Here is a 21323-nt window from a genome sequence, read left to right on the forward strand (position 1 = left end):
TCTGTCAGCTTTAGGACTCCATCTGGTGTAGACCTGTGCAGGCCCTGTGCACCAGCAGGCTTATTTCAATCCTTTTTTCTTTTTCTTTTTCTTCTGAGATTCTTATTCACCAAACCAGAATGAAATGAACTAATTTAGTGATGCCTCTTCTAGGGTCTGAGACAAAGCACGCAATTCACAGCTCATTCATTGGCTTTGTCTATAAAAAGAGTTTTGTTTTGTGCCTGGTTTTAGCTTTGTTCTCTTTGTATTCTACTGTGCTTGGATATTCAGTCTATGATTTCAAGTAACTATGTAAGCAGAGGGGCACAAAGCACCCCTCTCTGGAAAAGGCTGTGGCGCTTCTGAGTGAAATTGTTTTTGCACACCTGAAACATTTCCTTTTCCCTATCTCTATGCCATATAATTTCCATAGAATATCATATTATTGCCTTCCATAAAGTACTTTTAAACACCCAAGTCACCCATACCTATCTCCCTTAGAACAAATTAATTTTCAGTCCTCTATAGAAAAAGCACATATACATGTCTGTGTCCTTGGCCGTGTGTGTGTGTGTGTGTGTGTGTGTGTGTGTGTGTGTGTGTGTGTGTGTGTGTGTGTAAGTACTTATGTAGGTGTGTGGTACCTATGTTGTGCAGACGTGTGTATGTGTGAGTATACTTACATGTGTATGGGGATGCAGGTGCCTATGTGTGCAGGTGAATATAGGGGCCTGTAGAGGTCATAGTTGGGTATCTTGCTCTATCATTTTTCACCTTTTTACTTTTTCAATGCAATGTCTCTCACTGAACCTGGAGCTCATTGTTTTGCCTAGACTGGCTGGCTAGTGAATTCCAGGGGTCATCTTGTCTGTCTTCTCAGAGCTGGAATTATAGGCACTTGGCTTTTGACATGGACACGGGGGCTCTGAATTCAGTGTCTTACTTCAGCCACAAAGTCATCGACTTCTCCTTCAAACATAGTTTCACAAATCTGCTATGATGCACCATATCCTGTGTTTGATCCATTGTGAAATATGTAGAGACAGCTGGGCTCGCCAAGCTTTCAGAAAATCTCCAACAAGAGCAGGCACACATTAAACACATCCTGGAAGAAATCAGAAAACTAACTCTGATTATAAATGGCTCTTGACATGAAACAGACTTTTACTTTGAAGAGTTATTTTAACATTGAGTGACTAGTAAAATATCTCACAGACACATTTGCATTCCAAATGTAACAGGTGGATAAAAGCCCAAGTTAAGCAATGCTATTTTAAACACGATGTCAGAAATTGCCAGACTGGAGGTGAGTCACATGGATCAGATATTTGCAGTATTTTGAAGTAGGAGCCCAGAAACCTTCACAGAAACTTCAAGTGGTTTATGTGGATAATTGTGACCATTGACTGACTTTGGGACTTATTAAAATTGGTGCACACTTATCTAATGTAAGTTGGGATCCACTTTATGACCAATGAAGTCTTGCTATTATTTATATTTAGGGCATTGATACCACTCTACCAGTGTTCACCACGACAACCTGGAACTCTGCCACCAAATGGCCATGTGACCATGAGACTGGATAATATATGAAAACTTCACTTCTTTGTTTGTAAATTGAGAAGGTGGATTCTATAACTTTGGGAAGTGCTTGTCTCTTAAATGTTTTCTATGGCCATGAATAAGTAAATCATCCAAAGATACTTGATTAGGAAGGGGCAGGATTTGTGTGAACTTGTTAAAATTAATCACTTTTCATTGTCTTGCCAAATGGAAAGAAAGAACTGTGATGTGGAGGGTTAACAAGTCACATTTAATTGGGGAAAATATGTGACATTTTTAGTTAACATTTTATTTGGCATAAATAAATATTAGACCATTTGCTTCTGTTTGAATTATACAAATTGACCTTAATATTCATTCTGATAATATCCAGCTGTCTGACTGTCCATGTGAATGACAGAGACTACTCAAAAGTTACAAATTAATGAAGTCTGCAAAGTAGGTGAGTAATTTTGTATTTCCATTTCTGCAAAGGAAATAAATAAGGTAATATATGCAAATAAGCTGATTGTTCTCCAAGGCAGTAGCTTGATGTTGGAAAGGTAAGTCTCATGATCTGTAGGTAACATAAAAGGAAGTTAAATGGTTGTTAAAAGATCTCTCACACACAAAAATTTTAGTTTGGAGAACTTTAGTCTAGGACCCAATTAGATTTTCAAATACCAAATCCCTCATCTTGTGGGGAACTGGAATTATGGACACTGAGCTGTACAAATAATACCACAAGATAATGATACCTCAAGCCCTCTTCCACAAAAAGAGCTCATAGGAGATGAATTCAGACAGGTAGAGTGATAGACATCATAAAGTATATTGTATCCTCAGACATGAAGACTGCTTTGTTGACCTGGAATGAGCCCTTGAACTGTTGCCCTAACCTGAACACTGTAGCAGCACAGCCAGATGCAGTAGGAATAGTGCAGCAGGACTTTCCCCTGTACTGTGCCCGCCTCCTCACTCTCACCCCATGGGCTGAGTTTTAATTTCACTTTTACACATATTTTTGTGGTTTTCTTCTGCAAGCTCTAGTGGATCTGCTCAGACAACACAATGCTTTGATCTCATTCCTGTCTGGTATAATAGGATGGCTCCTTCAAGTGTGACTTTCTTCTCAATTATTGTTTTACTCACTATTTACAGTTTTTACCGTTGGACCAATCCTAACATCTCCTAACATTGTTTTGCTTTTTGCAAAGATTCTTCTTTGAAAAGGGAGGGGGCTATGGTGTTAGAGATGAAGCATCATTAGAAAACCCTGCAACCTCCCTGTAAACATGAGGTTTTGACTTGATAAACACTGAAATAATTTAATAAGTAAATCCTTCTTGAAGGTCTTAAAAGGTGGTTTAGAGTTGTGCAAACAAACTAACAATAATTTTGGTTCAGGGGGTCAACTTTTTAGAAATATCCTGTTTTAAAACCAGGAGCAAAATTCACAATCAGGATATTTGGGGTTACATGGGAAAAGGAGATCTGTGGCATGATCTGAATATAGTTTTAGGGTTTCTCTTGTGATTTGAAGCCTGGGTATTAGCAGGCAGGAAGGCCACGGAGAGCTCTTTGTGTGTGCATGTATCGCCATCTGCTGGTAATTAGCTGTGATTACATCAGCCAGTTTCAAAGGCAGAAGCAAATGTGGGATTCCCAGACTGTGTTTCTTAAAGGCATGGCCTGGGATGATGATTCATTTTTTTGAATAATTCATTTGGGATAGAAAAGGAGGTACAGGAGTGAGGAAATTATGAAGGGGAAGTGTGGCCAATGAAAGGTAACTACTAGCAGGAAACTGAAGTATAGTATCATTTGACAGTTTGAAACACTTTTCTCAGAGCAAACCTACCCAAGCATCAAGATGGATGGGATATTACACACCAGTTCTCATCAGCCATACACTTCTGGAGTGCTCTGGGGTTGGTAATTATTGGATACTCTAGGACTTCCACAGAGGTGGTAGTTAACACTGTCAAACAGAGAATGCAAGATTCATCCATCTAAATTTGAAGTGACAGGTACCATCCCCTCCCAGATATTTCTAGTGATTGTGAGACAGGTAACTTCCACTTTCATCTCCTTGGATTTCAGACTGATAAAATGAAAGCTTCTTCTTGGGAAACAGTCTCCTAATCATCCTATAATCCCAGTCAACTATCCCAATGCTATCTATGAGACATTCAAACTTCAATTTGCCAGTGGCTTCTGTGTATGTGACCTGAAAAGAGTGCATTATATTAGGTTGAAGGTCATGTGTCTATTGCTCTTGGTGTGGTGTGGTATGGTGTGTGTGTGTGTGTGTGTGTGTGTGTGTGTGTGTGCACATGTACACTGTATGTCATTCTCATTCACTCTTCACTATGTCTTGAGATAGGGTATTTCACTAAATCCAAAGATAGACTGGCTGGCTAGCAAGCTGCAAGGATATGCCTGTCTTCCCCTCCCCAGTGCTAGGATTATAGGTACATGCCACTTTGCCTACCTTTTTACATGGGTGTTGGGGATCTGAACTCAGGTCTCTGTGTTTGCTCTGTAAGGCATCTTGCTCTCTGAGCTGTTTACCCTAATCCCCACATTGCTCATTTCTTATGTTTGGTATTAGATGTTGTTAGATGGAATACTTCAATGATAATTTAGATACTTGTTGAGATTTCAGATTTAACACCAGTTAAAGGCATTGTAGGCTGGGAGAGCAAGAACCAGTCCTGACATCTGTGTTAATAGCAGTAAAATTAAACCTTTGTTTCCTCCACTGTGTATGGTGGCACATGATAAAAATCAACCTAATACCATGTGAATGATTAATTCTTTCATTTATAAGACTTTATCAATATGCTGAATCACTCTTTTATTGACAAGATGAACGTTTAGAATCAGCAGTATCAGCAAAATTGTTTGATTGACCTTAGAGAGAATGAGCACATGCTGTTTATATATAGCCTCATCCAGAAACCCTTGTTACCCTGAGAATAGGTTCATTGTGCTAGCACTGAGGTTGCTGAAGGCAAAGGTCAGTTGCTATCACTTAGTTGAGTCATCCTGTCAACCTGTTCAGTGATTTCTGTTGAGAGCAATATTGGCACTGACATGAAACAGAAAGGTATGTGTGCCTATAGTCAAAGTCACATGTTACTCGTACAGGTTTCTTTTTCTCTGATCTTTCATAATTGCTTCTTCAAGGTACTTGACCACAAATTAAAGACATTTGTAATATCTCAGAAGTCTTATGTTTTTAACAAAGGCCACTTTCTAATCCACAAACATAATGAGTTCTTATAGAATGTTCACATTATAAAGCTCGGTTCAAAGTATCCTATGTGAGAGCAGGGTGTTTAAAATATTCTAGGTCAAGACCATAAATTTGGGCTGCAATAATTTCCAATTGGATATTATGAACATAGAATGCATCTACTGGGAGCTAAGGAGAAAAGGAAAGAAAAAGGAAGAGTAATTTTAATTTTATTTGATTAGGCCAGCTTGGCACAGAAACCACTCATAATTCTGCAAGAAATAAAAATTCAAATTTTAAGTCTTCATCAATATTCCTGGTGAACACAGATAAAGCTCCCAACAAAATACTAGCAAACCAAATCCCATAGCAAACAAAAAGAATCACTCACTTTGGTCAAGTGAGATTTTAACAAAAAATACAAGAACACTACAAAATGAATAAGTAACTATATTCTCCCACAATAACGAAGCAAAAGCCAAAAGCTGTATATAACAAAAGTAGAAAAGACATCTGAGAAAATCCAACATTGCTTCGTAATTGAAAATGTTCGATATGACACAGAAGAACAGGTGAATGACCTGACTGACAGCTAATTGCCCCACTCCCTAGATTAGGTTCCTAAAGACTCATTCTACCCTGTACTCCTCCCAACCCAGGACTGGCCCCGATGACCCATGCTTGTAGACTTCTGCTGCACAGGTGCAGGCTCCACCAGTCAGAAGAACCACTGAGTGACCCACTTGCCAGCTGAACTGCCCTACTCCCTAGATTCAATTACAAAAGACCCATTTCACCACCCTTCCCCCACCTCACCACCCACCCCACAGTTGGCCCTTATCAGCAAGTGCAGATCATCCATTGCTTAGGTGCAGGCCCCACGAATCTAAAGAGACAGATTCAGAACACACTAGTTAGAAAAACAAAGACCCCACCCCCCTGCACCCAAGGCCAAACAAGATTCCGGAAATCCAGCCCCCAACATGGACAGAGACTTCCTACTGGATCAGAGGTCATACCAGCTGCCAGAAATCTAGGACACAATGACAAGCTGATTTAAGTGGAATCAGAAACCAAGGAACAAAACACACATCCAACAAAGACAAACTCAGAAATCAACAACTAGCTGTACAATCAACCCAAACCCAGATGCCTAAAGGCCAGTGTTAAGAACACAATCAGCAATAGAGAGAGCAATATGGTGCCATCAGAGCCTAACTATGTAGCTGAAGTTTTCTCTGGTCTTGCCCAGCCCCTCAGACCCCACAGCTGCTTATAAAATAATCACTCAGAAGCTTATATTAATTAAAATTGTTCAGCTATTAGCTCAAGCCTACCACTGACCAGCTCTTACATTTAAACTCAGGCTATTTCTGTTAATCTATATGTTACCACATGTTCTGTGGCTTTACTTGTGTGCCATTACATGCTGCTCTATGGACGGTGGACTGATGTCTCCTGACTCAGCCTTCCAGCCTTCCCACAATTCTCCTTGTTTGTTTATCCCACCTATACTTCCTGTCTGGCTACTGGCCAATCAGCACTTTATTTATCAACCAATCAGAGCAATACATTCACAGTGTACAGAGCAATATCCACAATACGTTTCCTTTTCTTTTTTTCCAAAAGGAAGGTTTTAATTTTAACATAGTAAAATTACATATAACAAAACAGTAATCAAGCAAGAATTACAGTTATAATATCTAGTCTATTTGTATTTAACAAAATTAAAGATAATATTCTATATATCCTATATTTGAGAGTCTAAACTTTCATATCTAGTTTATCTTTTATTATAACCAAGGAAAATTATAACTATCTAGTCTCCAACTACATCAAAGACCTCAGTAGGATATAATACTACCTAAGTAAATAGGAAGAGCATTGTAAGCAACTTCCAAAAATCTAGAATGACAGAGACAGCTGTTTACCTGGACAGTCATCCAAAGTTCCTCTGTAATGTTGGGGCATCCATCTTCAGCCCATAGATCTAGTCTCTCAGTCACTTTTCTCTGTGTCCTCTAGAATGTCTGGCACTTTCTTCTATGAAGCCGGAACCTGAAGGACCATCTTGCCTTGCAAAGTTCAGTGGTCACCTTTCTATGGGTCCTGCATGTCCAGTCAATAAAACATTTTGTCAAGCAGTCCAGGTAAGGACAGTTTCTTGCCCAAATGGCTATTTTTGCCAAGAAGAAGATAAACTTCTTTTGGAGTGTCTTCAATGCCCATCTTTCTCTTTGAAGTAAATTGGTGCTGCCAGGAGCAGACATGTCTCAATGTCCAGAAAGTCTAAGTTTTTAAAACATTTTAAATACCATATTCTGTAGGTCTTTGAAGTATTTGAAGATTATCCACCTAACTGAATTATATACATACCATGACTAAAAATTTGACTATCACAGAAAACTAATTATTAATCTGTATTTCTTAATTATCCATTACAATATAAATGAGCTGCACAAACATAATACCTTAAACAAGAGTAGAAATATACATACAGTATAACAAAATTAACTTTAAATTTGTATCAATGAACTAAAATTCATAGCAATGTAAAACTTTTTAAAATAAGCTTTTGCTCTTTAGATTCATTAATCTACTCTTTTATCCTATCATATCTATATCCTATTTTTCTATATCATGTCTCAGGTGACTGTCCAGGCAGCTGGCTGATTCTGTTAACTCACATTTTTTTTGGAAGCTGCTTGCTTGCACTTCTTGTTTTACTAGGTAATATTATTTCCTTCTTGGGTCTCTGAGGAAGTTGAAGATTAGATAGTTATAGTTAGTTGAAGATTAGATAGTTATAGTTATAATTTTCCTTGTTATGAATTTCAGAAAAGAAACTTACTAACAAGGTATAAAGTGTATAAATTGGAAAACATTATAAGACAGTTCTCTGTTAGTAATATAAGTTAGGATAGCAAGTGATTCAGGTACATTTTGGACTTACCAAAATAGGATAGATAATGGGATATTTTCTCTGAGTTTGTCAAATGCATATGGACTAGACATTTTGAGGTATTTATTGCTTGTATATATTGTATATAGTTTTTATACTTATTGTATATAGTTTTTCTTATATTAGCGGTAACTTTTCTTTATTCTTTTTTATTTTTATTAGAAAAAAGGAAATATAGTGATATTTTATTTGTACTGAAATGTGATATTTTATTTGTATGTTAATAAATAAAGTTTGCCTGGAGATCAGAGGTCATAGTCAGCCATAAACAGAAATCAGGCAGTAGTAGCATACGCCCTTAATCCAATCACATGGCAGGCAGAGTCTCTGTGTGGTCAAGGACACAGCCAAGCATGGTGACATATGCCTTTAATCTCAGTACCAACCATAGAAATCTGGAGGTCTGTATAGACAGGCAATGACAGGGAAGTGATGTGGCTGGCTTGGAGCCAATGAGAAGGCAGAACAAGAAGGCAATAAAGGCACAGATTAGACAGGAAGAAAACTCTCTTGGGAAGCAACAGAGAGGTGGTGAGCTAAGGTTAGTTGGCGGCTATTGCTCCTTTCTCTACGGCTTGCACCTCTGTATTTGGCTCTGCATTCTTATTTAATAAGACTGTTTAGAAATTTGTCTACACAACTATCCTATGGCAGCAAGACCTGAATATTCCAACACAACTGAAACACAAGAAAACAACCTTAAAAACAACATTATGAAGATAGAGGTCCTGAAATAAAATAAATCCTTAAAGAAATTGAGGAAAAGACAAACAAAAATTTGAGGAAATCAATAAATTCATTAAGGAATGCTAAGAAAGCCAAGAAAAAAAACAAACAACCAGGTGAAAGAAACTGTTAAAGACCTGAAAATAGAAATAGAAGCAATAAAGAAAACACAAATTGAAGAAATTCTGGAAATGGAAAATCCAGGTAAGCAAACAGGAACTACAGATACAAGTATCAACAACAGAACACAAGAGATGGAAGGGAGAACTTCAGCCATTTCCATCAAATGGACCTAAAAAACAAGCTGGTGTTGCTATTCTAATATCTAACAAAAAAGACTTCAACCCAAAATTAATCAAAAGTGATGGTGCAGGACATTTCATGCTCATCAAAGGGAAAATCCACCAGGATGACATCTCAGTTCTGAAACAGACCCATAATCCTGAGTGAAACAGAAGCAGTCATTGAATGTCTCCCAACCAAAAAAAAGTTCAGGGCCAGATGCTTTTAGTGCAGAATTCTACCACTTTTAGGCAGGGTTTCTCTGTGTAGCTTTGGAGCTTGTCCTACAACTCGCTCTGTAGATCAGGCTGGACTCAAGCTCACAGAGATCCACCTACCTCTGCCTCCCAAGTGCGGGGATTAAAGGCACGCCATCACCACTTGGCTTCCAATTGTACCACTTTCAAAGTAGAGTTAATGCCAGTACTCCTCAAATTATTCAACAAAATAGAAACAAAAGGAACATTGCCAAATTCATTTTATGAGACTACAGTTACCCTCATATCAAGACCACATAAAGACTCAACAAAGAAAGAGAATTACGGATGAATTGTTCTTATGAATATAGATGCAAAAATACTCACTAAGATACTCACAAACCCAACCTAAGAACACAAAAAAATGATCATCTGCCATAATCAAGTAGGCTTTATCCTAGAGATGCAGATATGGTTCAATATATGAAAATCAATAAATGTAATCCACAATTTAAACAAACTGAAAGAAAAATCCATAAAAGGCCATTAATAAAATCAAACAGCCTTTCATGATAAAAGTCCAGGAGTGATTAGGGAGACAAGGGACTTACCTCAACAAAAGGCAGTTTACAGCAAGCCCATAGCCAATACCAGCTTCAACAGGGAGAAAATCAAAGCAATTCCATTATAACAAGGCACAAGACAAGGTTGTTTTCTCTTTCCATACCTATTCATTACAGTACTTAAAGTTTTAGCTAGAGCAATAAGACAACTGAAGGAGATACAAATTGAAAAGAAGTCAAAGCGTCTTCATTAGCAGGTGTTATGATAATAAACAGAAGTGACACTAAAAATTCTACCAGGGAACTCCTATAGCTAATAAACACTTTCAGTAAAGTAGCTGGATACAAAGTTAACCCACAAAATCAGTAGTCCTGCTATATACAAACAACAAATGGTCTGAGAAAGAAATAAGGCAAACAACACCTTTCACAATAGCCTCGAATAATATGAAATACCTCTGATATAACTCTAACCAAGCAAGTAAAAGACTTGTATGATAAAAACTTCAAGTGTTTGAAGAAATTGAAGAAGGTGTCAGTAGGTGAAAAGATTCCCCCATGCTCATGGATCAGTAAGATTAACATAGTAAAAATAGCCATCTGACCAAAAGTAATCTACACATTCCATGAAATCCCAATCAAAATTCCAACACAGTTCTTCACAAATCTTAAAAGGACAATTCTCAGATTCAATGGAAAAAGGAAGAAAAAACAAAACAAAACAGAACAGCTAAAACAGTCCTGAACAATTAAAAAAAAACAAACCAAGAATTGCTAGAAGTCTTACCCTTCCCAATTTTGAACACTACAGAGCTATAGAGCTAAATTAACAACAACAACAACAATAATAATAATGCCTCATGGTATTGGCATAAAAACAGACATATTGACCAATGGGATTGAATTGAAGACCCAAATATAAATCAAAACAACTATGCCCACCTGATTTTTGATAAAGAAGCATAAAGAAAAAAAGGCAGCATCTTTAACAAATGGTACAGATTTAACTGGATGATAGAGATGTAGAAGAATACAAATAGATCTGTACTTACTACCCTGTACAAAACTCAATTCCAAATGAATTAAAGGGCTTAAGATAAAACCAGATACACTGAATTGGATAGACAAGAAAGTGGGGAATAACCTTGAACTCATTGTCATAGAAGACTTTCTGAACAGAACACTGTTAGCACAGGCACTAAGGTCAACGACTGATAAATAGGGCCTCATGAAATGGAAAAGCTTCTGTAAGGCAAAAGACGCTGTTATTCAGGTAAGGCAGTGGGTTACAGAATGGGAAAAGATTTTTATCAATTCTGCAGCCAATAGAGGACTAATAAACAAAATATATAATGAATTCAAGAAACTGTATATCAAAAACCCAAATAATACAATTAAAATGGAGTATAGATTGAAATGGAGAATTTTCAATAGAGGAAACTCAAATAGCTGAGAAACACTTAGGAAATTTTGAGCATCCTTAGTCATCAGAGAAATACAAATCAAAAGTACTTTGGGATTTCATCTTACACCTGTCAGAATGGCTAAGATCAACATAAGAGACAGCACTTGCTGGTGAGGATGTGGAATAAGGGGAACAACTCAACCATTGCTGGTGAGAGCGCAAAGTCATACAACACTATGGAAATTAGTATAGAAGTTCCTCACAAGGATGGGAATCCACTCCAAGATTCAACTATACTACTCTTGGGCATATACCTAAAGGATGCTTCATCATACCTCAAGGACACTTGCTCAACCATGTTAATTGCTGCTCTATTCATAATAGTAAAAAACAAGAAACAACCTAGATGTCCCTCAACAGAGCAATGGACAAAAAAAATGTGGTCATTTTCACAATGGAATATTAGGTTTTTAAAAAGCGTATCATGAATTTTGCAAGTAAATGGATGGATTGAGAAAAAAAAATAAACTTGAGTGAGGTAACCCAGATCCTGAAAGATAAATATGGTATGTATTCACTTATAGGTAGATATTACTTGTTAAATAAATGGTAACCAAGCTACAGTCTATAGATCCAGAGAGGTTAAATATAGAGGATAGAACTACAGCAGACTCATGGGTCTCCCTGGGAACTGGAAATAGAATAGATTTTTTTTGGAGGGGTAGACTGTGGGCAGGAGGGGTACACAGTTATAGGAGGATCCAGTGGGGAGGTAGAGGGGAGATGGAGTTGGAAGGAGTAGAGAGAGAGACAGCTAGAATTAAGGGGCATTTGAGGGTTGACATGGAAAACTAGTGCAGTGGAAACTTCCTAAAATAATATAAAGGTACTCCTAATGATGTCTGCAAATAATGAGGGAGATGGAATACCAACTGGCCATCTTTGGTCTCCTGTACTGGGACTGGGTTACATCTAATTGAGTTGTTGGCTAAAGGGATCCCATGGCTATCCCCAAACAACTCAGGCTATTGCCAAGGTAATAGGTTGATCTCCACAAACTCACAGCAAAGCTTTATTGCTGAAGGCAATATCCATACAGCTCAATGAACATTGAGAAGTTGAGCTGGTGCCTATATAGAACCTTCACTCCTACATTTTTAAGTCTAGTATGGGACAGTACTCTTCATGGTATCAAATAGAAATGTAAATGCCAACACAGCCACAAAAGCATTGCTCTACAATCCTGTCTTGCCTGCAAAATATGCTAGGGCAATTGTGGCACAAAGATTGTGGGTAACAGACCAATGTCTGATATGACTTAAGGCCCACAGCACAAGATGGAACCCATACCTGGCATTGCTTGGGTCACCAAGAATCAGAAACTAGATAGCTCAGAGATCTAGGGCAAAACCAAATACTGCTAGTCTTTAAAAAAATGTAGTGATGTAATGACTCCTGTGAAATTCTGCTATACTCACATCAGTGCCTTAATCAACCATCAACAGAAAAGCTTTCTCTTACAGCAGATGGGAACAAATACAGAGACTCACAGCCAGGCATTACAGAGAGAGAGAGAGAGAGAGAGAGAGAGAGAGAGAGAGAGAGAGAGAGAGAGAGAGAGAGAGAGAGAGAGAGAGAGAGATTGAGGGACTTTGGCTCCATCAAATCATTTTCCTCAGAGCTCAGGGAACATTGCAGAAGAGGAGGCAGAAACAGTGTAAGAGCCAGAGGAGATGGAAGACACCAGGTGAACAAGGCTCTCTAAATTAATTGGACAAAACTCATGAACTCACAGAACTAGAGCAACCAGCACAGGGCCTGCACAGGTCTGTAGTAGGACTTCTCCATATTTATTATAGTTTTTCAGTTTAGAATTTTTATGGGACTCCTGGGTGTGTGAATGAATGGGTCTCTCATTCTTGTGCCTTCTTTTGGGGCTCTTTTCCTTCTGATGGCGTGCCTTATCCAAGTTCAATGAGATGCTTTTTGTTTTATTTTATTTTGCTACTTTTCTAATGAGAGACAGAAAGGGAGTGGATACAGATGGGAGGGAAAGTGGGGAGGAACTGGAAGGAGTACAGGAAAGGGAAATTGTAATCAAGATATATTGTATAAGAAAAGAATATATAATCAACAAAAGGGGGAAATGGTCATAATTATGGTTTCTCTTGATAATTACTTGAAGTGCATTTAATAGCTGTACATACTAGTACTAATGGTTAAAATTTTCTGTCAATATTTATGTACTTATTATGTAAGTTCTTTATACTCTTATTGATATTTAAGGTCTGTCAATTATTGAGAGAATTATATTGGCATCCCTGACTCCAATTGTGAATACATTGTTTCTCCTTAAAGTTCTATTAATTTTTCTTCATAATATTTTGAGGCTCTCCTTTGCATTGTATAAACATTTAGGAGTGTAACATTTTCATGATAATTTAGCCTCATTATGACTATAGAATCATCTTCTTTTGCTTGATAACTTTTTTGGCTCAAACTATACTTAGTCTAAAATTAATATAGCTATATCCAAGTGAATTGTTCCCTGAGATCAATACTACAAAAAATGAGCTGCCAATGAAATATTATTGGAATTTGTGTTAGATCTTCCTGATGGAACAAACAAAAATAATTTTAGAGACAGTGGTGGTTGTCATCAATACTCATACTTTCTTCTCTTTAATGGGAGCCTTCTATTCTTGATTTCCTGTTTGTGCTAACCTATTCTTGGACTTTATTTCCTCTTCAATTTATCAAAACATTCTTACCTTTCTTGACAATTTTGATTTTTGAAAAAAGTTTTCACATGCTCCAGATTCTTTAGCAGTTCAATAACTGTTTTCATTTTTTTAACCTAGAGAGAAGCAAATGCTACTTTGATATGTTCTTTTATAGGTACACATGCTTATAATCTGTTCAGCTATGTTCCTGACCTCTAATAACAGTAAACTATGTTAAGAAGCATCTACTTGGTGCTTTACATTTAAGAAATACTCAGTAAACATCTCTATCCTCTATGTCAACTAGAGATTGTTTCCTTTATTTTGGGGAACAAGGGAATAAGACACAGATAGTCTTAACTTACTTAACATGACAATAACTAAACCTGGGATTGGGGTTTATGCTTAAATGATATGGTTTCAGAATAGAGGCAGAAAATGACTTCTTCCCAGATGCTGCTGATATATCACTCTGTTGATGGAAGAAAAGATGATGATAAGGAGGAGAGATCAGGAACACATGCACACACATAAACACAGACATAGACACACACACACACACACACACACACGCACGCACAGACACACAGACACAGACACACACACACACGCACAGACAGACACACAGACACACACACACACACACACACACACACACACACACACACACACACACACACACACACTTTGTAATGAGATCCATTTAGAAAATAATACTTGGCCAAAATGCTGTTGAGATCATTTAAAGTTTGTCCCTTCAGGTGTAAACCCATGGGGCTTAAGTTCTTTGGGGACCTGGCTCTGAATTATTGTATGCTGCTTGGATAAGGTCTTGTCTTTTATTCTGTGTAGTATGTGACTCAGTGTTAAGTTCAGGGATTCTTCTTCATGCCTAGGTCTATCAGGGTGGAAGATTTATCATCTTCCCCAAGTACTTATTAAGTCACCTGTCTCAGAAAGATTACCATAATGAAGAAAATCTGATCTTGTGTCTTCCAGATAATGACCATTTTCTTTAATTTCTTTAATGAAGATGCAGAAGGATATCCTTAAGAAGTGAGTAGACTGAGTTCTGGAAAATAGGAAGTTTTGAAATATGATGGAGAAACAGTAATGTTGTGAACTGGGAGGACATGATCTCTGACCCTGAGATTTTGGTATTTTACTCATAGAATTATCAATTTACAGTTGGTCTATGTGAGTTTTTCTAAACCGATTTGCCTGGTGTTAAAGCATAAACATATAGAGATGCTTGTAGCCATAGTACACTCCATTCTTGAAAATTACTGAGGAATTTTAAACGTCTACACCATAATAAGCAATATGTATGTGAGATTAGTTAGCTTCAGTTGATCTTCATAAAAGGTAAGCATCATTGAAGTATAGTTTTCTCACAGAAATATATACAAATTTATTTGTCAGTTGGAAACAATTCTTCACTTGCACTCAAATAATTAATAAATAGATAATAAACTGCCTTTGAACTTGTAGCAATCTATATTACACTTTGTCTTAACACACCTATTGTAGTGACTTGCACGAAAGTAGGTAAAGAGAATGTAGGACACAAACCAACCATTTCTACAATGGACAGTACTCAAGAAAAATCTAGAACTGTCAATTTAAGTGTTTAAAATGCACCCAACATATACAAATACCATTATAATACTAGTAAATCATCCAGATTAAGTCATTTAAAACTATGTGAAATGTGTATGGTGCTTCACTATTAGCAGTCATGTGACAAACTGTATTTTCTTTGAAAGAGCACTTTGTTGTATAAATCACATATTTTTGTACAGATTATCATACATAATAATCTAGACAATTTGAGTAGTTTTTACTATTTATTGACTCATGTGTCACACAAAAATATAATGTTCAAGGTTTTATCTGCATTAAACTATTATAAATTTACCATCTCACTTTATTATTATTTGATTTGATTTGATAGTAACAGTTCTATATCATAATAATTAATTTTAAAGAAGTTTATGCTCATATGGAAAATCATGCAAAATAATTTTATGTTATTTTAACTTTGTGGATGTTTAATTTTCTTTGCAATTTCCATGACGAATTGCCCCCAATGTTTGTCAGACCCCCTGATCCCTAGGATAGCATCTCTCATGATCTTCCACAACAGCATAATCATTTATTGGAAGAATGCAGTTGTGAGAAATGTAGACCCTTTTCCCTTTCTCCTCAATCTGTCATCTTACATTCTTTTTCTTGATGCCATTTTTATATTCACACCAGTCATACAGTGAATTAATTTTTCTTTACATTGAAAGATCAGTATTAAATGAAAATCATGTTTTACTATTTTTCCGAATGGCCATCCTTTTTTTTTTTCTTTCCTTTTTGCCATGTGTAGTTATATTTTCCGCATCTCTTTATAGGGAAATACTGAAACACACACATATATGAACTTCATCTTTTTAGTATTTTTATATTTCTCATTATCCAGGAAGAACTAGATGCCATATTTAACATTTCCTTAATATATGATATAGGATCTTAAACTCCCAGTTATATTTTTGTATTTACAGAGTTAACAATAAAAGTATATCGAAGTAGAATTTTTAAAATTGTGTGTGTGTGTGTGTGTGTGTGTGTGTGTGTGTGTGTGTATGTATGCCAGAGGAAAACCTCAGTTGCCATTCCTCAGTACTGTCCACCTTGATTTTGAAGATTGGGTCTCCCACTGGCCTAGAACTTGCTAAGCGGGATAGGCCAGCTGGAGAGTCAGCCCAAGGGATCTACCTTTCTTTGTCTCTCCAGACCTAGGATCATACCAAGTACATACCATCAAGTCCAACGTTTGATTCTGAGTTCTAGGAAGCAAATTTTATTGCTCATGTTTGCAAGGCAAACAGTTCAGAAGCTGATTTATTTCCTAAAATACTTTAGAGTATTTGATTATTTTATCATATAGTAAGATGAAAAATGGAGAGTAATTTTCATTACAAATACAATTTTAAAATCAAAGGAACTGTTAGATCAATGTAGTTAGATAACTCTTGATGGGAGAGTGTTCAGATCTCAAAGAGCTCAAGGGTTAAGTTGCTGAAGTTTGCATAAGATTTTGTACAATTGTCCAGATCTACTGGCTAGGAATCTTATTACCACTCAGCTCAACAATGCTGACCAACTGTCTGTAATAGACCTGATGAGGATAATCTGCCATTGGTTTCAAATATCATTTGACTGGGTTTGGTAAGCCATAATTCTTACTCTTTTGACAGATCCCAACTGACCAATGGAAGAAAAGAATCAGACCGCAGTGCCTGAGTTTCTCTTCCTTGGAATCACAGATAACCTCCATCAGAAAATTTTCCTTTTTATTATCTTTTTCTTTGTTTATCTTGTCACCCTGGGGGGTAACCTGGGCATGATCATGCTCATATGGGTGGACCCCAGGCTGCACACACCTATGTACTTTTTTCTCAGCCATCTGTCCTTTGTAGATGTATGCTCTTCTTCTTCCATAGCTCCCAAGATGTTGTGTGACATCTTTGCAGAGAACAAAGCCATCTCTTTTATGGGCTGTGCTGCTCAGATGTGGTTCTTTGGTCTCTTTGTGGCAACTGAGTGTTTCCTCTTGGCTGCCATGGCATATGATCGGTATACAGCCATCTGTAAGCCCTTGCTGTATACACTCATTATGTCTCAGAATGTCTGTGTGCTTTTGGTTATTGGGCCTTACATTATTGCTATTGTAAGTACAATGACTCACACAACTTTAACCTTTTGCTTACCATTTTGTGGTCCATATATTATCAACCACTTTTTCTGTGATATTTCCCCATTGCTATCTCTAGCATGTACTGATACCCAGATTAATAAGTTGGTGCTTTTTATCTTGGCTGGAGCAGTAGGTGTGCTCAGTGGTCTGATCATCCTGGTCTCCTATGTCTGCATCTTGATGGCCATCTTGAAGATTCAAACAGCCAATGGGAGACGAAAAGCCTTCTCCACTTGTTCCTCTCACTTGGCAACAGTCTCAGTCCTGTATGGGACTCTTTTCTTCATCTATGTTCGACCTAACGCCAGTTCCTCTCTGAATATCAATAAAGTGATCTCCCTATTTTATACTGTGGTGATCCCCATGTTGAATCCTCTCATCTACAGCTTGAGGAACAAAGAGGTGAAAAATGCATTCAGTAGAACATTGGAGAGGAAGCACTTCCTAACAGATGCCTAAGATAGAATTCTCTCTGTGACATACCTAAGTTGTGGAGCAAACTCTACATTAAAGACTGCCAGAGTGATAATCAGAGGTTGCAAGAGAGTCCTTGTTCTGCCTGATTATGGACTATTTCACAAACTTGTGACAGATCGTGATGGAAACTAGCTTACAGATGTAGCAATTTTTAGTGAATTTAACTGCTCATTGAAATGATTTTAGTTAACCATGCATCTTCAAGGTGAGAACCATATTTTCAACACAATGTTTCAAATCATAGCTGTGTTCCAAGTGAAACTGAAGTTATGGCAAGTTCAAAGCCTAGTGAAAAATTTATGTTTTGATATTTTGGCTAAACACAATCCCAGGAACAGAAAATGCATGTAGTCTTACTTGTTTCTAAGACCTATTTTCATGTATGAATATTTTGCCACATGTATGTAAGTGTAACATGTGTGTACAGTGTGTGAAGGGTCCAAAAGAAGGCACTGGATCCCCTGGAACTGGAGTTATAGACAATTGTGAGCTGACACTTGTGTGCTGGAAATTGAACCAAGTCCTCTGGAAGAGCAGTCAGTGCTCTTAACTGCTGAGCCATCTCTCCCGTCTCCTACTTATATTTCAAGATTTCTGGAAAAGCAGTATTTTGAAAAAATTGCTACTTCTCTGCAGCTATCTTAAACATGTTAAAACTGCTAAAACTTTCAAATGGAATGCAATGAGTTGTAATATATCATTTAATGTAAAGAAAAATTAGACCATGCATGTCTCTAATTCATTTTGTTTCTGTTTCTGTCTCTCTCTTTCTCTCTCCCTCTCGTGTGTGTGTGTGTGTGTGTGTGTGTGTGTGTGTGTGTGTGTGTGTGTGTATGTGTGTGTATACATGGACATGTGCACCTCGGCACACACATTAAAATCAGAGGGCAACCTTAGATGTTAACTTTCACACTCTATCTTGTTGGAGATAGGCTGTCTTGTTATTGGCCCCTCCACACACATGAGTAGCTGGCCCACCAGCTTCTGGGAAACTTTTTGCTTTTTCCTCACATCCTGTTGTAAAATCACTGGGGCTATAAATGTGAGCTACACATCAGTCTTTATGTTGTTCTAGGGATCTGAACTCAGGTCCTAAAGTTCACATGGCAAGCACTTTAAAGTTTCAGCTGTCTTTACTTCTGATAATACCTCTTCAATAGGCTTTTCTTGGTCCTATCTACCCCAAAACAAATATCCTTGACTTCACTACCGTCTTATCTATGCCATCACTTTTTGGCAACACCTACATTTGAGAGCAACTTCTTTTAAGAATGTAACACACTAAGTGTAAATTGGAACAAAAATATCCATAAGCACCTTTCGATTTCACTGAGCATTGCAACTACAATACTACCATTGAACCAGATGTTAATATGTTAATTTCATGAGTAATGATATTCCACTAGTTTTAAATTTTCCTTTACTTTTAAAATAAAATTTATAAAAAAGCATGTCATTTTATTACTTAGCTATGCTTATTTATTAATGATCAGAAACTTGAGACCTTCTTGATAGTTTTAAGTGACTTTATTGAAGGAGGAACAAATAAATAAAACTAATATCTCACAATGTTTTTGCTTATCCATGGTGGAAGATGTCATAAAAATAATATGCAGACTGCTTTTTCCCCCTCATTAAGTTTTTGTTAGTGTTTGTATATTGAATGTGTGACCCAAGACAATTCTACCTTGTCCAGTGTATTCCAGAGAAGCCAAAAGTTGTACATCTGCTCTACAGCATCTACCTCAGTGAGACCATTTTGTTCTGTGTAGGTAAAGGCATGTTGTAGTTTAGCAGGGAGGGAGGGTTTATGTTTTCTGTAAGGCGAGAATGTTCATGAGTGCTGTCTACCTTCAATAACACTTGAATAGATGTCTTCACCACAGTTCTCAGGGTTCAAGTCTTTCACAGTCCCAAGGTTTTGTTTGTTTTTCTTTTTGAGACAGGATCTCACTGTGTAGCTCTGGTTGTCCTGAAATTCACTTTGTAGACAAGGCTGATCTCGAACTCACAGACATTCACCTGCCTCTGCTTCTGGGGTGCTGGGATTAAAGGCATGTGCCAACATGCCTGGCTTTCTTTCTTCTCAAATTTTGATCTGAGAATTGGAGCTTTGTGAATTCAGCTTCTTTGTTCTTGCTTCTCAACATCCATCCTCAGTCTTTTCTTTTCAGCTTCCCTGGTCACAGAGAGCAGGTGGTGGTCTTTAAAACTCTTTATCCTTATTTAACTTAATATTAGATTGGCTATTTTTATTTAATTATTTTATATCCAGACCATAGTTTCCCCTCTCTCCTCTCCTCCAAGTCCCCTCCCACCTCTATTTTGTCTTCCCCCATCCATTCCTTCTCCTTTTCTATGCAGAAAAGGGCAGGCCTCCCATGGATATTGACAAAACATTGCCTATCAAGTTGTAGTAAGGCTAAGCTCCTTGACTCCTGTTAAGGCTGAGCAAGGCAATCCATTATGAGTAACTGTTGGCTATTTTTTAAAGATGTAAAATTGGCCAACTTATCTAAGAAAAATGCTCACAATCATTAATTATTAGGAAAAAGTCAAATTGAAACCACAATGAGACAACACCTCAGTCCATTGACATTGATTATTAAATAAAAGAAAGAAGAAAAGTCCCATGTAATGCCAAGAAGACTGTGGTAAAAAAAATAGTCAGAAGGTAAATTATTACAACCATTATAGAAAACATTGTGGAAGTGGTTCAAAGTGGAAGTAGAAACACCATAAAAATCTAGTAATACCACACTAATGGGTACATATCTAAATGAAATGATGAAAGATCTTCACACTGATGCTCATTACAAAGCAGTTAACAGTTATCCAGATAGAAAATAATTATGTGTCCATCAACAAACAAGTTAGAAAATATTGTGTACAAATACAATCCAATAGTAATCATAAGAAACATTAAAATTTTCCATTTATGACAACATGGGTACAGCCAAAGAATAATTAACATATTCTAATTAAAAATTAATTAAAAGTTAAAGGAAACAAAAGAGGGATCTCTTGGTAAAAAGAGATGAAGAAAGATACTACCCTCTCCCATGCATAGGCATACGCATACATATACGCACGTATACATGCACAAATTTCCCAGAAATGGTTTCTTTGAAATAAGACACATTTAGTGAATAATAACCAAATACTGCTGAGATCATGTTAATTTTACCCCTTCAGGTGTATGTAAGCCTTTGAGATTTTAATTCTTTGGGGATCTGGCTCTGAATTGCATGCTCCCAGGATGAGGTTCCTGGTTGTGTGCAATATCTGAATCAGGGATTCTGTCTTCATATCCTGCATGGGAAGTTTATTTCTTCACCATTTGCCTAGAATCTTTCAAGAGAGGGTCACCACCATACAAGGTGTCGGAATCATTCTTCCATCTAGAAAATGGTCACAGCTTCTGAAGCAGTTAAAGCTATTGCAGAAGGAAGTGAGCACACCACATTTTAGGCTA

At 37.1% G+C, this 21323-nt stretch overlaps 1 protein-coding gene across 1 annotated transcript; it reads left to right on the forward strand.

Moving 5' to 3' along the window:
- Positions 1 to 16866: 16866 nt before the first annotated feature.
- Positions 16867 to 17911, forward strand: LOC118583081 (olfactory receptor 998-like). The gene has a single exon (XM_036186375.1). It carries the CDS (start codon positions 16886 to 16888, stop codon positions 17828 to 17830), a length of 945 nt encoding a protein of 314 aa, XP_036042268.1. The 5' UTR covers positions 16867 to 16885; the 3' UTR covers positions 17831 to 17911.
- Positions 17912 to 21323: the final 3412 nt, after the last annotated feature.

This window comes from Onychomys torridus, chromosome 4 (genome assembly GCF_903995425.1).
Source record: "Onychomys torridus chromosome 4, mOncTor1.1, whole genome shotgun sequence".
Lineage (NCBI taxonomy): Eukaryota > Metazoa > Chordata > Mammalia > Rodentia > Cricetidae > Onychomys > Onychomys torridus.

Excerpts from the sequence above, each read along its gene's own strand:
- LOC118583081 (XM_036186375.1), top strand. The coding sequence starts at position 16,886 with ATGGAAGAAAAGAATCAGACCGCAGTGCCTGAGTTTCTCTTCCTTGGA.